At 38.5% G+C, this 17,571-nt stretch overlaps 1 protein-coding gene and 1 non-coding gene across 11 annotated transcripts; one reads left to right on the top strand and one right to left on the bottom strand.

The window, feature by feature from the left end:
• Positions 1–2,656: 2,656 nt before the first annotated feature.
• LOC120068610 (small nucleolar RNA R71) lies at positions 2,657–2,759 on the bottom strand. The gene has a single exon (XR_005479248.1). It is a non-coding gene; the product is annotated as a small nucleolar RNA R71 (small nucleolar RNA).
• A 9,386-nt stretch (positions 2,760–12,145) lies between these two features.
• On the top strand, positions 12,146–16,317 carry LOC120068549 (uncharacterized). Of its 10 annotated transcripts, none has more exons than XM_090308625.1 (4): positions 12,148–12,401; positions 14,409–14,475; positions 15,709–15,806; positions 15,937–16,317. In XM_090308625.1, the coding sequence occupies exons 3-4, from the start codon at positions 15,716–15,718 to the stop codon at positions 16,083–16,085; spliced, it is 240 nt and encodes a 79-aa protein (XP_090164751.1). In that variant the 5' UTR covers positions 12,148–12,401; positions 14,409–14,475; positions 15,709–15,715; the 3' UTR covers positions 16,086–16,317. The 10 variants fall into 10 exon arrangements, with proteins under 10 accessions (XP_090164745.1, XP_090164751.1, XP_090164747.1 ...); XM_090308621.1 differs by having other exon boundaries at positions 12,159–12,401; positions 15,699–15,806; XM_090308627.1 differs by lacking the exon at positions 12,148–12,401 and adding an exon at positions 13,496–13,688.
• The last annotated feature ends 1,254 nt before the right edge of the window (positions 16,318–17,571 follow it).

Raw genomic sequence — 17,571 nt, 5'->3', positions numbered from 1 at the left:
TTAGGGACTTAGACTTATGCATGAACTTTCCCTTCTATTCCCAAAACCTTATGCTCTGATACCAAATTGTCACACCCCCTCCCAGATTACCATTTTAATCTGGATGAGGATATGGTCGTGGTAGTTACTAACCCTACTGCCAGTACCCACCACCAAAGCCTTCTAATCTAAATACCAACCTGTTTAACACATTAGTAGTATACGCATACAGCAAGCCTCCTTTAAGGTTCTACAAAGATACATAAACACATGCATACAACCATGACATAACATCTACGGAAAAATATTCACAAATGGCCCAAACATTCCTAACAAAGCCCTAGTCCCTCTCAAAACATGTGTACATAAACAAGTCATCAACCTAAGTTCTTCTGAACAAGCCGGGCTTTTCAGTGGCGAGCAGTAGTGATAACTTGTAGAAATATAAGTTATTTTTGCTCTTAAGTTGGAACAACTAAGGTTTTTAATGATAAATTCTCCTCATTTTTAGAAGAAACGCATGGATTTATTCAAACATTAGCAAACTCATACAAAAGAAGTTTTATTACTAAATATCGCGGCGCTAATGAACTGTATTGCAGGATTTCAACAAAAGGATTAACGCTAACGCATTAGACAAGTGTCGCAGGGAATGCTCTAACGCATGAGCCATGCGTCGGAGGGAGTTCAACGCAGAGAAGATTCATTGACCCAGGTTGATTGTGTCACATCACCACTTGCAAGTTTGGGCACCTGCAGCAGGCGGTGTCTGAAAAGCTTCCAAGAGTCAGGCGGCTAACCAGGCTATGGACTTTAATGCTACCCATTCACCAAATGGACGTGACCAACGCCTATAAATAGATGAAGTCCCTCTAGAATCAGAAGTTCAGAAATTATCAAGATCCTTACTCTCTATATAGTGTAGTAATAGTTTTAGTTTTTTAGAAGCTGTGCTGTGGTGCCAAGATGATAAGAAGGGTTGAGAACCACCACCACCGTCGGTCAGGGAACGGAGGAAGCCAATCTTGAGAAAGACATTTCGTCCAATTCCTATACAAGTGATTGTACACAACGAGATTGAGCCAAAGAAATATAAGAGATTGTATTCTTTGGCTTGACTCAGTTTCCTTTATCTCATTTATCGCTTTCATTTCATTTGATTGAATATTGAGTTTGTAAAGACTTTCTGTTTCTTTATAAAATTCATATATTTGATCCATCACACTTTACCCTTGTTTGTCTCTTGTTTATGTTGAATGCATTAATACTTTATGCAAACTTCATTTCAACGCTTAAGCCAACTTGACAAATTAGCAAAAAGCATCTTTAACTTAGATTTTTTGAAAGAATAACTAAGCTGCATCAAGTAGGACGCCTAGTACAGCCAGAGATAAACTTACTAGTGTTTATTGCATTCTGTGTTAGACGCATGCATCCTAGAGATAGGTTTTGTATGTTATTCGCATTGAGAAATGTTGAATGAAGTCTAACGCATAAACAAAAGATAAGCAAATCACTCCACCTCATCCACATCATATCCTGGTTTGTGTACATTCAACTTAGACCGATGCATCCACTTATATTAAACTCCATTCTCATATGATCCATCACTAACTACTCAACTCTTTTGCATCTCTTGCACAGGCACAACAATTTAGTGTAAATAACTCATTTCTCACATTTATTTAGGAAAACCCCTATAGAGATACAACGCAAGGTCTGCATTTGGTTAATTAAATCCCAGAGTTCGACCCTAGATTTACCAAGAACCTAAATTAGATTTATACTTGGGTCTGGTTTACGAAAACTTAAACGTCGTTAGAAGAAGTTGTGTGCATTCTGTTGCATATATCTAACGCCCCAACACGTTACAATCACTTAAACGCATCAAAGCATAAACGCATCACTTATACTTAGAACTTATTCTTCCAATTTATTTTATACAAAACACTTCTAAGGCGAATCATGATAGCAACGAACAAGTTTTTGGCGTCGTTGCTGGGGATTCAGAAACAAAACTAACCAGAAATTTCGTTTGTACTTGTTGTAGGAACACTTCGGTCGAGGGAGTATTACAAGTTAAGCCTAAGCTTGTGAACGTTTATGAGCAGGGAGAACACTCCTGAACTCATATTCGACCCCAAGATTGAAAGGACTTTCCGGCATAGGAACCGATCTAATCGTCGTTGAAGGTTGAGGCAGCAATTTCTCAGATAACAGAACAGGCAACGAGCAATGGCGAAAGAACAAGCAAATCAGCAACTAGCTCATGCTGCGCAAAATCCAATCCTGATGGCGAATAGAGCACGCATCCCATGAGGGAATACGCGTCCCCTGTACTTATGATTTCTCTCCAGGAATCATATACTCAACGCCGGATGGAACCAGGTTCAAGATGAAATCTGTTATGCTCCAAATGCTCCAGTCTGCTGGACAATTTGGGGGTGGTCGTGGTGAAGATCCTCACGCCCACATGAAGCGTTTCCTAGAAACGTGTAATTCATTTGTGATTCCTGGAATCACCCCAGAGGCGATCAGGCTATCCTTGTTTCCCTATTCTTTGCGTGATGACGCAAAACAATGGGTGAGCTCACTGGAGCCTGGTGAAATCACCACCTGGGAGAAGTTGGTGGAAAAATTTATGCAAAAATACTTCCCACCTACCACCAATGCGATGAGGCGTCGAAAGATTATGAACTTGAACAAGAAGAAGCTGAGACCTTATGCGCCGCATGGGAGCGTTTTAAGGGATTGGTCAAGAATTGCCCGAACCAGGGACTACCACTAACTATTCAAATGGAGACGTTTTATGGAGGATTGAATAGAGCATCGCAGATGGCAGCAAACACAGCACCAGCTGGTGGACTTATGGACAAATCTTACACTGAGGCTAAAGAGATATTAGACCATATTGCTAAGCACAACATGGAATGGGTGGACGATAAATATGATGGAAGAGCTGACAGGAAGAAGAGATCTCAGAACGTTAATTCCATCGATTCCAACGCAATAGCCACACTTTTTGCTCAAGCGGCTACGATGACCAGCCTTTTGCAGAACATAACTCTAGGAAACGCATCAAATCAGTAGAAGGTGAATCAGGTAGAGGCATTTAGGTAGCCCATGGTTAGCTGTGTGGGTTGTAGAGATCCTCACTCCTATGCGGATTGCCCATAAAATCCTCAGTCAGTATGTTTCATTAAAAACAAACTATTTTTCAATACATATAATCCCGGATGGAGAAACCATCAAAAATTTTCTTGGACAGGAGGAAATCATCAGGAGCACCACCCAGGGGCGAACCAACAGCAAAGGAATGGACCACCGCCTGCATTTCAATAAACGCATCAGCCACATCAACAACCCTTTAATAGAGGAGGACAGGTGTCGAGCTCAGGATCTCCGCTTGAGAACCTATTGAAGGAATACATAGCCCAGAATGACGCGCTGCTGAAAAGCCAGGCGTCATCTATTAGAAACCTAGAAATCCAGGTAAGGCAAATAGCGAGCGAGTTGAAAAGCAGGCAGCCTGGAGTTCTACCTAGCAATACTAAAATGCCTGGGAACAACAATGGGAAAGAGCAATGTCACGCGATGACATTGCGAAGTGGAAAGCTCTTGAAGAAAGAAAAATGAATCCAAGAAACAGCAGTCCTTCGAAAGAACGCATCACACGTTCAATGGATCAAAAAGAAAGAACGCCTGAGACTACAAGCCATTCAAAAACCAGTACGTCCAACGCGGGAAAGCCTGAGGTGCCTTTGAACGCACCATTCCCTAGGCATCTAATGAAGAAGAATGATGAACAAAAATTCAACCGCTTTCTTGAGCTTCTAAAGCAGCTGCATATTAACATTCCACTTATAGAGGCTTTGGAGTAGATGCCAACTTATGTCAAATTTTTTAAAGACATTTTGACAAAGAAGAGAAGAGTCAGTGAGAAGGAAGTAATAGCTCTAACGCAAGAGTGTAACGCGTAAGTAAGCAACAGTCTACCAAAGAAGCAGAAGAACCCTAGGAACTTCACAATTCCTTGTTCGATAGGAGGATTGGATGTGGGTCACACATTGTGCAATCTAGGAGCCAATTTTAATCTCATGCCACTTTCAATTGTTAAGAAATTGGGGATTGGCGAAGCACAACCTACTTCTGTTACTCTTCAGCTCGCTGACAGAACAATTAAGTACCCAGAAGGGAAGATTGAAGATGTTCTTGTGAAGGTTGACAATCTCATATTCCCAGCAGACTTTATTATCTTGGACTATGAAGTAGATAGGGAGGTACCAATTATCCTTGGACGCCCCTTCTTAGCTACTGGGAAAGTTTTAATTGACGTGCATAAAGGCGAATTAACTATGTGCGTGGACAATGAAGAGGTGAAGTTTAATGTGCTCAACGCATTAAAGTTCCCAGATAGTGAAGATTGTCAACTAAACAGTATTGAGTTACTTGAAGAAGAGACCCATGTATGTGAGGTCCTCGCATTAGAGGAGAACCTGAAAGATTCAGAGCCGCCAAGTCTGAGTGAGCGGTGGATAAAACCAACGCGTCCATCACTTGAAGAACCACTAGAACTCGAGTTGAAACAGTTACCTGGACACTTGAAATATGCATTCCTTGGAACCAACAACACTTTACCTATGATCATTTCCACAAATCTTACAGAGCCTAATGAGCAATCTCTCTTGCAGATGCTGAAAAAGTACAAACGTGCAATAGGCTGGACGCTTGCGGATATCCATGGCATTAGTCCATCTTATTTCATGCATAAGATTAGGCTAGAAGAAGGGAAGTTGAGGTCAATCGAGCCTCAAAGAAGGCTGAACCCCATAATGAAAGAAGTGGTCAAGAAAGAAATTTTAAAATGGTTGGACGCGAGAGTTATTTATCCTATATCCAACAGTAGCTGGGTAAGTCCAATCCAATGCGTTCCCAAGAAAGGGGGAACGACCGTGATAATCAACAGTAATAATGAACTCATATCCTCGAGGACTGTCACGGGCTGACACATCTATATGGATTACAGGAAGCTCAACACAATAACTAAGAAAGACCACTTCCCCCTTCTTTTCATCGATCAAATGCTTAACAGGCTTGCGGGGAAAGAATCTTATTGCTTTCTTGATGGTTACTCTGATTACAACCAGATTCTAATAGATCCGAAAGATTATGAGAAGACTACATTTACATTTCCCTTTGGAACATTTGCATTCAGACGCATGCCCTTTGGGCTGTGTAACACACCTGGGACATTTCAAAGATGTATGATGGCTATCTTCTCTGACTTCCTAGAAAAGACCGTTGAAGTCTTCATGGACGATTTTTCAGTCTTTGGAGACTCATTCCAGTCATGCCTAGATAATTTGGAGGTCGTCCTCGCTCGATGCGAGGAAACAAACTTGGTGCTGAATTGGGAGAAATGTCATTCATGGTGACTGAAGGAATTTTCTTAGGTCACAAAGTATCTAAGGCTGGCTTGGAAGTAGATGAAGCCAAAATAGATGTCATAGCAAAACTTTCACCACCATCAAATGTTAAAACTTTATGAAGTTTTCTAGGGTATGCTAGTTTCTATAGATGGTTCGTTAGAGGATTCTCTCAGATTGCGCAACCTCTGAGCGCATTACTAGAGGCGAACCGGCCCTATGATTTTAATGAAGACTGCACTGACGCGTTTGAAACCTTGAAGTATGTGTTGACAATAGCTCCAGTACTAATAGCACCGGATTGGATGCAACACTTTATTCTCATGTGCAACACGAGTGATGTGGCAGTAGGAACAATGTTAGGGTAGAAGAAGGGTAATTTGATACACCCAATCTCTTACGCGTCCAAAACACTAAATGACTCTCAGGAACACTACACCACTACTGAAAAAGAAATGTTGGCTGTAGTATTTGGCATTGAAAAGTTTCGATCTTACTTAGTTGGTGCATCAGCCACCATATACATCGACCACTCAACCATAAAATTCCTGATGAACAAAAAGGACGCGAAGCCAAGATTGTTAAAATAGGTGCTGTTGCCATAGAAGTTTGATATTGATATCTAGGACAGAAAGGGAATAGAAAATCAGGTGGTCAACCACCTGTCCAGGCTAGAGAATCATGCAAGACAAAGAAAGTGAAATCAAGGATGCATTTCCTGATGAAAGCCTGTTTAGAGTTGAAGGCAGCGAACCTTGGTATGCGAACATAGTCAATTATTTAACCACCAAGCAATTCCTTGGAAACTTCAACTCTCAGTAAAAGAAATGATTAGTTCATGATAGCAAGTTTTATTTTTGGGATGAACCGTTTCTATATGAACTGTTTAATGTAAGTGATAACTTGTAGAAATATAAGTTATTTTTGCTCTTAAGTTGGAATAACTAAGGTTTTTAATGATAAATTCTACTCATTTTTAGAAGAAACGCATGGATTTATTCAAACATTAGCAAACTCATACAAAAGAAGTTTTATTACTAAATATCGCGGCGCTAATGAACTGTATTGCAGGATTTCAACAAAAGGATTAACGCTAACGCATTAGACAAGTGTCGCAGGGAATGCTCTAACGCATGAGCCATGCGTCGGAGGGAGTTCAACGCAGAGAAGATTCATTGATCCAGGTTGATTGTATCACATCACCACTTGCAAGTATGGGCACCTGCAACAGGCGGCGTCTGAAAAGCTTCCAAGAGTCAGGCGGCTAACCAGGCTATGGACTTTAATACTGCCCATTAACCAAGTGGACGTGACCAAAGCCTATAAATAGATGAAGTCCCTCCAGAATCAGAAGTTCGAAAATTATTAAGATCCATACTTTCTATATAGTGTAGTCATAGTTTTAGTCTTTTAGAAGTTGTGCTGTGGTGCCAAGATGATTAGAAGGGTTGAGAACCACCACCACCGCCGGTCAGGGAGCAGAGGAAGCCAATCTTGAGAAAGACACTTCGTCCAATTCCTATATAAGTGATTGTACACAATGAGATTGAGCCAAAGAAATATAAGAGTTGTATTCTTTGACTTGACTCAGTTTCCTTCATCTTATTTATCGCTTTCATTTCATTTGATTGAATATTGCGTTTGTAAAGACTTCCTGTTTCTTTATAAAATGCATATATTTGATCCGTCACACTTTGCCCTTGTTTGTCTCTTGTTTATGTTGAATGCATTAATACTTTATGCAAACTTCATTTCAACACTTAAGCCAACTTGACAAATTGGTAAAAAGCATCTTTAACTTGGATTGTTCGAAAGAATAACTAAGCTGCATCAAGTAAGACGCCTAGTACAGCCAGAGATAGACTTACTGGTGTTTGTTGCATTATGTGTTAGACGCATGCATCCTAGAGATAGGTTCTGTATGTTATTCGCATTGAGAAATGTTGAATGAAGTCTAACGCATAAATAAAAGATAAGCAAATCACTCCACCTCATCCACATCACATCCTAGTTTTTGTACATTCATCTTAGACCGACGCATTCACTTACATTAAACTCCATTCTCACATGATCCATCACTAACTACTCAACTCTTTTGCATCTCTTGCACAGGCACAACAATTTAGTGTAAATAACCCATTTCTCACATTTATTTTAGAAAACCCCTACAGAGATACAACGCAAGGTCTGCGTTTGGTTAACTGAATCCCTGAGTTCGACCCTGGATTTACCAGGAACCTAAATTAGATTTATACTTGGGTCTGGTTTAAGAAAACTTGAACGTCATTAGGAGTTGTGTGCGTTCTGCTACATATATCTGACGTCCCAACGCGTTACAATAACTTAAACGCATCAAAGCATAAATGCATCACTTATACTTAGAATTATTCTTCCAATTTATTTTATACAAAACACTTCTAGAGCGAATCACGATAGCAACAAACAAGTAGCCGGATTAACCTTGAGGAATCTGACTGCTACCTGAAAAAGGGAAACACAAAAAATATGTGAGCTAGAAGCCCAGTGAGTGACTTAATAAAAACATAAATCTCATGTTTAAACTGAAAGCTTGAAAACATAACACTGAAACTAAAATGTACCAAGCAAACGTGTACATAAAACCTTTAAAACCATTGTATCAAAAACCTGAATCTTAGTGGAGAATGAACATTCTTTGCTCTAATTCTCAACGCCAAACCATGGCCAGATGAGACCTCTACTTTGACCTGTTCATACTGAACTATGGCTAGGGGAGATCCCTACGTCGATCTCTTTAAATATACCGATGGGCATCTCAAGCAACTTTCTTTAAACATAAACATTGATAAAAACTCTTAAACATCACTAAACATCATTATTCCCTTGTTGAGAACGAGTATACATCGCTCTAGCTCCCAACATTTGTTATCAGCCACGAGACCCATGCTTCGGCCTCTCCTTGCTGGTTTATGGCCTAAGAGACCCATACTTCGGCCTCTCCTTTAAAACTATCTACGTGTACGTGGAGGTTTCTATGTACCATCAACACCTTAGGTACAATTATTCAGATACCTTTCTTACCTTCAGTACTCCTCTTCATTGTATTTAGAAATAACAACGCATGTACTTTGACAATCTTAGGTATTTAGACACAGTACATCAAGCTTCATTCAATCTTAGTTTCAACCCTAATGCATGCTTTATACTTTGTAAAATAAGTTGGCTTAACTCGTGTTGAACTAGCTTGTAAAAACTATTAGCATGCGTTAGATATGGAAAACATACTTGGAAAACTCATACATTAGTAACATCATGCGTTGATAAACATTCATATGCATTAACAATTCCAAACTATCCTTCTAGCCTAGGAGAAGATATGACTGCCTTTATCCTTAGTTAAGAGTGAACTACTAGATCTAACCTTCAACGTCAACCTTAGTCGGGGAGAAACCTTATGCTCAATCTCTCAATGTCAACCGTAGTCGGGGAGAACCCTTTTGCTCAATCTCTCAACGTCGACCTTAGTCGGGGAGAACCCTTTTGCTTAATCTCTCAACGTCAACCTTAGTCGGGGAGAACCCTTTTGCTCAATCTCTCAACGTCAACCTTAGTCGGGGAGAACCCTTTTGCTCAATCTCTCAACGTCAACCTTAGTCGGGGAGAGCCCTTTTGCTCATCTCTCAACGTCAACCTTAGTCGGGGAGAACCCTTTTGCTCAATCCCTCAACGTCAACCTTAGTCAGAGAGAACCCTTTTGCTCAATCCCTCAACGTCAACCTAAGTCGGGGAGAACCCTTTTGTTCAATCCCTCAACGTCAACCTTAGTCAGGGAGAACCCTTTTGCTCAATCCCTTAACGTCGTATTATCAACGTGTACATGGTTATAACTGAGTTCCGTCATACCTTAGGTACTTGACTAGGATAACTTTTCATTGTCCTTCAGTATCCGTCATATAACTAGTCATAAACATTTAGTTGAACACTAAGACTTAATGATCAAATCATCATACTAGTTCATCCATCATACTAGTTCATCATAAAAATGGAGTTACTTAAACATGATGAAAGTATTTGGACAAGATAACTATTTAAATTATGTTAATTTCCATGGAAAACATGCATTACTTAGCATGAGAAATAACTTCAAACATATGTTGCTTAGTACTTCATATAAACACTTAGCATGAGAAATAACTTCAAGGAAATCATGGTTTCTAAATCATTAAAGCATTAAATCATCACATAGTCACTCACAGCTCGTTGGCCTCTTAACGAGTTATATGCCTCTTCTAGCTCTTCTAGACCTGAAAGGACATAATTTCCAATTAAACTACTTAGAATTCCTAGCAAAATACCTCAAATAGTTCATTTACTAATGGAACTTTCATCATCAAAGACAACTTTACTAGCGAGATACTCATCATGAGTGAATTCTTCCTCATGAGCGAGATCCTCATTATGAGCGAGGTCCTCATGAGCGAGATCCTCATGAGCGAGATCCTCATTATGAGTGAGATCAAGCTTTTCTTTAACAAACTTCAACCTAGCGATACTCACCATACCAACGAGATTCAGCCCAATTTCTAGCGAGATTTTCTTCAAGAGCAAGATCCTCATCACAAAATTAGCGAGATTTCCTTCATAAGCGAGATCCTTATTCTCCATATCTCGCTATAACTCTCCACGGTGAGTTGTTTGCTTGTTCTTCCCAAGCAGCTGTCTGCTTATGCACAGATTCTCTATTACAACTTCAAAAATTCATAACTCAAAATCCATACCTCTTTTGAAGAAACTTCCTTCTACAAACATGTTGAAAATTGATTAACTTACTTACCTTAAAATTTCAGCCAAAAATTCCTTATGGTTTAGCCTGGAGTTCCAATCTTCACCTCAGGCATTGATTAATCCGAGATTTTGCCTCTTCTGCAAATTCCTCACTTTTTGTTCTTCTTCTCCTGCAATCTTTCTCCGACAAGACAACCTCGAAAACTAGATCCTCCCCGCTTTCAAATGGCACCGATTTTACTAAATTTGCTCATGTAGATTGCCGAAACCAAACTTTTGAAATTTCTTTGTCTTTTAATCTTCCTGCCGCCTCTCGAGTTCAAGGATTAATCGCCACATCACCCCATATTTAGTGCCTTCAACCAAGCCAATAAGTGGGCTTTCCTATTTAATATGTTTTTCTCTTCCTTTCTTAACAACTCCTATAAATAACATGGATTTTTACTTATTAGATATTTAATATATCATTTCTCTGGCTAAACATACTTGTCTAGGAAATTTAGAATCCGGGGTTTACAAAAGTAATTAATAATTTAGGTGATGACAAGTCAATGATCAAATATGTCAAATAGGGAATTATGTTTTGACCTAACCTAGGCCTTTTAATATTGAATTTTAACTCTTTCCTCTCTGCCTTTTATTTTATATATTTACAATTTCTTACTATCAATCAATCTCTAAACCCCATCCCCCGATCACCCGACATTATACCGTTTAATTAAGAAATTCAAGAGCCCCTGTGTTCAACCATAAATTGCCACTAAGACTACCTTGTAGTTGAAGTGCTTGATTGCAAAAATAAATATTATTTGGAATGGATTTGGGCGACGAAATTTACCTTTCGAATTGGCGCCATTGCCGAAGAACCAAGAAATTTCTCTTTTAAAAGGTTTACAATTCATGGTCCTATAGGAATCCTCATGGTACAAAATTTTATAATGAGGACTTCTATAGGCCATCTTGGAGTATAAAACTCCCAAAAGGTTCAAATATCATTGGTCATAGGAAGTGTAGTTAATACAGGCATAGGGTTGGTGACGGGGCAGGGTCATAGTCGGGGGATTTCCCATTCCCGTCCCCGTGGGGTATATTTCCTCCCATCCCCGCCGGGGAAGACGGGTCTTGGACCCATCCACGATTTTTTTAATATATATAATTATATGTAATTATATATATTTATATGGTATATATATAATTATATATTTTATATATTTATTTGTAAAATTAATATATATATATATATATATATAAATAATAATCGAGGTCGATGACCCGGTTATAATCCCAAATTTGACCCATAATCAAATTGGAGATTCCCTATCCTATCGGAGGGGAATCCTGAAGGGGATTTTTGCCAATCCTGTATAGACATGAAAAATAACTTAACCCAACTGATGTACATTTTGGAGAGTGCTCTCAAATTCTTTGGTTCATTACTTTGCTTGGTTGATAGTGTAGCTGTACTGAGTAGCTACTAAGTACCTTTTCCTTCAAAGAAAAACAAAACTTTAATGGCAGAGTTGAATGCCTATAAGGCAATTCCTATTATAAATGTCATTTGGAGTCATTATGCAAGATCCTATTAACTCTAGGGCTTTGGGATTTTCCCCTTTTCATAATGTTCATAGCTTCTTGGAAAACTGTTGCTTTTTTTCATATAATTTACCAAAGTTGATCAATTTCATAGTTTACAATATCAAGACTTAGGTTTATTCTTCATTCTACAATCCATCTAAACATATTTTATAATCGGTGGGCAAAATCCTATAATAGTATATAATTTATAGGAAATATTGAAATTTTGATTCTATAATTTGAAGTAAGTTAAAATTTAAGTCTTATGGTTTATAATTAGAATTTACCCTTTATAATTTGATAAAAGCTTTTTAATTAATAATCTCTATGATAGAGATTATTTGAGAGGATTTATTAACAAACATATCGATTATATATGAAGTTATATCAAACATAAAAACGTAAAACTGTAACGAATTATAATTTGTGAAGGCCATGGCCAAGGCCCAATTTTATTTTGATTTCACATTTTGGCTCTTTCTTGTTTCTTGACCGAGTCCCGTCTCTCTCACACACCACATTCTAGGGCACGCCCTGCTCCAGACCTCTCCTTCCCCTTCCATCTTCTTCCTCTTTCCCAATCTTTCTCTGAACTTCATCGCTTTGAAAGTAGATTCAATCTGACGCCTCCTTCATTCAGCACCTCTATTTTCATCGGTATGTCTCTGTCTGTCTCTCAATTCATGGTGGAGGCTGTTGAAATTTGGCTTAGCACTTATAGCGTTTGGTACAAATCGGTGGAAAATAGAGGGATATGTTCACATGAATTTGTTTTTCTTATGTCACCATAATTTCTTTTCTAGTTTCCCTGTAATTTACTAATTGGTTATTGTTATTCTGTCACTTCCGTTGGTTATTGTTCAATGTGTCATTTTTTCTTTTTACTCGTGGGAAGTTTGCTATGTTCGCAGGTTTTTCATGGGATTTGTTTATTGTTTGTTGATTTTTTTTCATGGTTGTTTTGGCTGTAATTGTGAATTCTGTTGCTAAATTACTTTTGAGCAAAACAGTGCTCATCCCAATCCAATCCAATCCAATCCTATGGGATGGAACCGGTTTGATAAATTGGTGTTAATCTGTACAATTAGTGATGGACCGGTATATGTACTGTAAATCTGCCTATATACTGCGGCCTCTTAGTCCCCCTCTGGCCTTGCTGCTCGCACTCACCTCTCCCTTTCCTCTTGTCTCTTGTTAACGACTCACTCTACGGTAGCTCCATTCGGTTTTCAGCGTTCGACTCTAGCTCAGACTAGGGTATAAACGGTTTGGTTTGACTCGGTTTTTGTAGAAAATCGAAACCGAACCGATTAATTTGGGAAGGAAATATTCAAACGGAGACCGAATCGGTATCCTAGGAAACCTGAGCTTTCCGAACCGCTTAGTCCCACGGTTTGGTCAGCGCGGCTTGGGGTTCACGTTCACCGGGCTATACATGTGCTCGGGGAAAGGAGAGCGATGCGGGACTCGTATGACTCAGTTTTTTTCTAAAATCGAATGAAATTTTGCTGCTCCCCAGGATCGAACTCACCATCTCAAGTATCGTATCGCCTGCTCACAAATTTGACCAACCCAATTTTTTATTCAATGGATGGCGCTTAATAAATACATACTATTGGCCGGTTTGGCTCTTCATATTAACTAACTTTCCCTAACTCAAACCTGACGGAATATTTTTGGTTTACTATTTTTTCAACCTGAAACCGCCAAATCGACCGGTACCCTAACTCACAATCGGTTTTGGTCGGCTTAAGCTACTTTTTTGGATTTTCGGTTTTTGCTTGCACCCCTAGCTCAGACCTCCATTCAGCTCCATCTCCATTCGGCGTCCGACTCCAGCTCTCTCTCCATCTCCGTTTGATATATATATATATATATTTATTTATTTCAGATCTCCGCTTTCTCACATTGCAACGGTCGATTTCTTGGGTGTGATTCTGTGAGGTATGTAAGATTGTAAATTCTTTGGTGGATGGTTTTATTCTTTATGCTATGTTGGTGGGGTGGCTGTGTTGATTCTTTTAAAAGAAATTTATTACTTCAAGTTTTCAATTTCTCGAATTCCAATTCCATAAATTGAAGCCCTAACTAGTTCACAAGACTGGGCAGCATTTTCGGCCTTACGGCCTAAATCCGAATCCTTTGTACAAACAGAAAGAAAAAATCCCAAATCATAGACTACAAAATTGCAAAACCAAGGTTTGGCTGCCGCTTCATACACTCTGGTGGTGAGATTTCGAAACCCAACTTTGCAAAATCGTTCACCGCCGGTTTGTTCCCTCAAACCTCTGTAGTTTGCATTTTGATCTGTTTTTTTTCCCCGATTCTGTGCAGTCTGAGAAGATTAAGAATTGCTATATGTTTTTCGTTTCCCTTTTGTGGTCTGTTATCAATATGAGTTCCCGTCTATTTTATTTCTTATTATTGTGTGGTTATTACATGTAGTGATTTGTTTTCTAGCATTTGTATTTGTTCTTTTTTTTTCTATGGAGAGATTGTTACTGTTATATCAATAATGTTTTGAATCATAAACTTGAAGTGGATTGCTTCTTGTTGCGGTTTATGAGAGAGATATTTTTAGCTATGTTATGGTTTTATCATGCATATGAACTTGAATATTTCGAAGTTGGGGCTAAATTAGTGTGAAATTATTGATGAAAATAGGGAATTCGAGCTAAGGACTAGGTAATAGTTACTTAGAAAGCTCCGGAAAGGGTCAAAGCATTATCAGGTCAGGATTTTGCCTGCATTAGACCGATTTTAAAATATGTCTTGATTGCTTGTAGAATGAAGAATAAACCTTAAGTCTTGATATTGTAAACTATGAATTTGATCAACTTTGGTAAATTATATGAAAAAAAGCAACAGTTTTCCAAGAAGCTATGAAAATTATGAAAAGGGGAAAAATCCCAAAGCGCTAGAGCTAATAGGATCTTGCATAATGACTCCAAATGACATTTATAAAAATAAAATTGTGATTACCGAATGGTTTTGTTGGTGCACACCAAGTACAAGTCATAATTTAGCTTCCTCGGAATTGCCTTATAGGCATTCAACTCTCTGACCATTAAATTTTTGTTTCTCTTTGAATGAAAAGATACTTAGTAGCTACTCAATACAGCTACCCCACCAGCCAAGCAATGTAATGAACCAAAGAATTTGAGAGCACTTTTCTCAACACTTGGTTTTATAAGAGTAGTGGGAAACCAAGCAACCCTTGAGTTTCCAACTACTACTTCAAAATGCACGCCAGTTGGGTCAGCTATTTTTCATGTCTGTATTAACTCTTCCAACATTTTTGGAATTTTGTACTCCAAGATGGCCCATAGGAGTCCTCATGGTTCGCTTGAGATGGCTAATAAGGATTTGCAAGAAAAAGGCACCTCCTGGAATTTATCTGGTTAATGTTAAGGAACTACTAGGCAATGATTTCCATTCACTTAAAAAATCAGGCAATGATGTGGTTAATTTGGATATATATTTCTAAAAGTTTGAACACACCGATGTATCTAGATGCAGGACACTCAAACACTTGAACTCGAAATTTAAAAGAAGAACTTTTAATTCGAGCCTTTTACAATGCTTACTGCTGAACCATTGCTGGGTACAACCAAACACTGAAACTTCACCTGGCCCTAAAAAACCGTATGAAAGGCAAAAAGAAATCACACTACCGCTTATTTCAACCCCACAAGTGCATGTCACAATGTTAACATGTTTTTATGTATTTTAGAGTATTAAATGTCAATAGAAGCATATATATTTTAAAACTCATATCTTCAACTTGTTTGTATCCTACTTTTCTGTTGTAGTTTGTGTTTGTGGTCCTCTTCGTCTTTGTGCACGTGTCTGTCTGTGTAGTCCACATTAGGATACTAGCTTCTGGTTCAATATTGGTGCAGTTTGATGTAATTTTGTGTATAGTATGGTTCGATTGATTTGGGAACATATTAGTCCATTGCAGTTTGAAGATGGCAGCAAAATACATAGTAGGTTCTTTGCTTGGAGCAACTGCATTTGCATATATTTCTGACCTTATTGCTGACAAGAAAATATTTGGAGGTAATTATTGATTGTTATCATTTGGTCTCGCAGCGTTACTGCTACCCTTGCTTGGCTTTGCAGTTTCTTTGATGTGCTACCATTTCTCTAGTCTTGATCTCTATTTCTTTTTAATGGATTTCTTGTTCAGGAACAACCCCAAGTACTGTTTCAAACAGCGAGTGGTGGGAAGAAACTGACAAGAAATTCCAAGCATGGCCTCGTACTGCCGGTCCACCAGTGGTCGTGAACCCCATCAGTCGCCAAAATTTCATCGTCAAAGCCCACACTGAAGCTTAAACATTACTTTTTGGTTGTCAATTTTTACACACATGATTGGATCATTCTGCTTTTAGAAGTGCTTCCTAGTCTAGCAGTTCTAATCTCCCCTCACATTTTGAGTGGGGAACTTGAAGGGTTTCTTGTTTGATAGTCATTCTTATTTCCTGTTAAAGTTGCATCATTGGCTTGTTATGTTGATGGTGTCAGGATGTTGATTCTAAATAAATCAGTGAAAAAAGAAATTTCCCTACATTGTTCTTATTTGCTTTGATTTATGAGATCACCAAGCTCTTCGTGGTTATCTGATCTGCTTGTTTGTACAAAGACAATAACTTCTGGAAATTAAAAATAATATAAAACGGTGATGAATCGAAATAAATTAGACAGGCAAGAACATGATGGTAGCCGAACCTCGAATAGAGAACACTATCATCAACTTTGATCTAGTTGATTGAGCCTTTGTCAAGAAGAATTGGTTTGTTACAAACCAAGACATGGAAAAGGGGAAGGATCAGTGTCGATACAACATAGAACTTTCTGTGTGATGCAACGAAGATGGAGTGAAATTGTGTCTTCAACGAGAGGTGCAGCATCCTTTAAATAGACATCCGGTGGCTAGTGTTTCCTCCAAGCTTAATATAAAACTAAATCCATCGTTGATTTTTGGTTTTTCCTTTTTTTTAGGCCGTAAAATTGCTACTGCTGGAATTATAATTGCAATTTTGTACTCAGGAATGCAATTGCAATCGGGCACAAAAACAATTTCTTGCACAAAAATCAAATGAAATATGAATTTATTCTAAGCTCCCATCTTTAGGCGTCTCTATCTTTGTTTGGCTTGCCGGAAATAACCTTTGGTTAATGACATTGGCTTCCTTTTGAGTTTAAACCTATTTTAACTAACTTAGCTTTGTATGTCTCCTTTTCCTTATCTTAAATTTATCTCTAGTTTCCTTTTTCAAGTCCATACTTAAGTATTAAATAACTTATCATGCTTAACATAACTTGAGGGGAACTCTATATTGGCTTATCAATACTTAGTTTCAAAGCTAGTGCATTGTCAAGCCTTTGGCAAGTCAAGCCCCATATGTGCACAGATGGGTGCTCGACACACACTCGGGATAGGTGCTCAGACACGTTCACTAGACTTAGGCATCAACATTGGAGTATGTGATGAGCCTTGTCCTTACGCGATGTATGCTGCACAACACCCTGTGGCTAGTTCAATACCCACCTTTCAAGCCACTTGGTCAGCTACTTGCTTCTTCAATCGATGCAGTTACCTATTTGTTCATCAACATAAATTTCAGATTCAATTTCCAGAATTTATTACTTAAATTTCATTTGTCAAAATTCAAAACTTCCTTCTATGAAATTCTTACATAGCCTCTTAACTATCTTACCTCCAATTTTGAGCTTCAAATTTCCACTAGAGAGCTCAAAATCTGCAAATCTTCACAGCTTGCCCGGGTAAGTCTAGAAATCAAAGTAACCCTCAATCTCT

Source organism: Benincasa hispida, chromosome 12 (genome assembly GCF_027475165.1).
Source record: "Benincasa hispida cultivar pf3 chromosome 12, pf3_genome.v1.1, whole genome shotgun sequence".
Lineage (NCBI taxonomy): Eukaryota > Viridiplantae > Streptophyta > Magnoliopsida > Cucurbitales > Cucurbitaceae > Benincasa > Benincasa hispida.
Note: the sequence above shows the minus strand (reverse complement) of the source record. Positions and strands in the feature narration are given on the sequence as shown.

Excerpts from the sequence above, each read along its gene's own strand:
- LOC120068549 (XM_090308619.1), top strand. The coding sequence starts at position 15,716 with ATGGCAGCAAAATACATAGTAGGTTCTTTGCTTGGAGCAACTGCATTT. Across the intron at positions 15,807-15,936 it reads TGACAAGAAAATATTTGGAG|GAACAACCCCAAGTACTGTT; the intron begins GTAATTATTGAT and ends TTTCTTGTTCAG.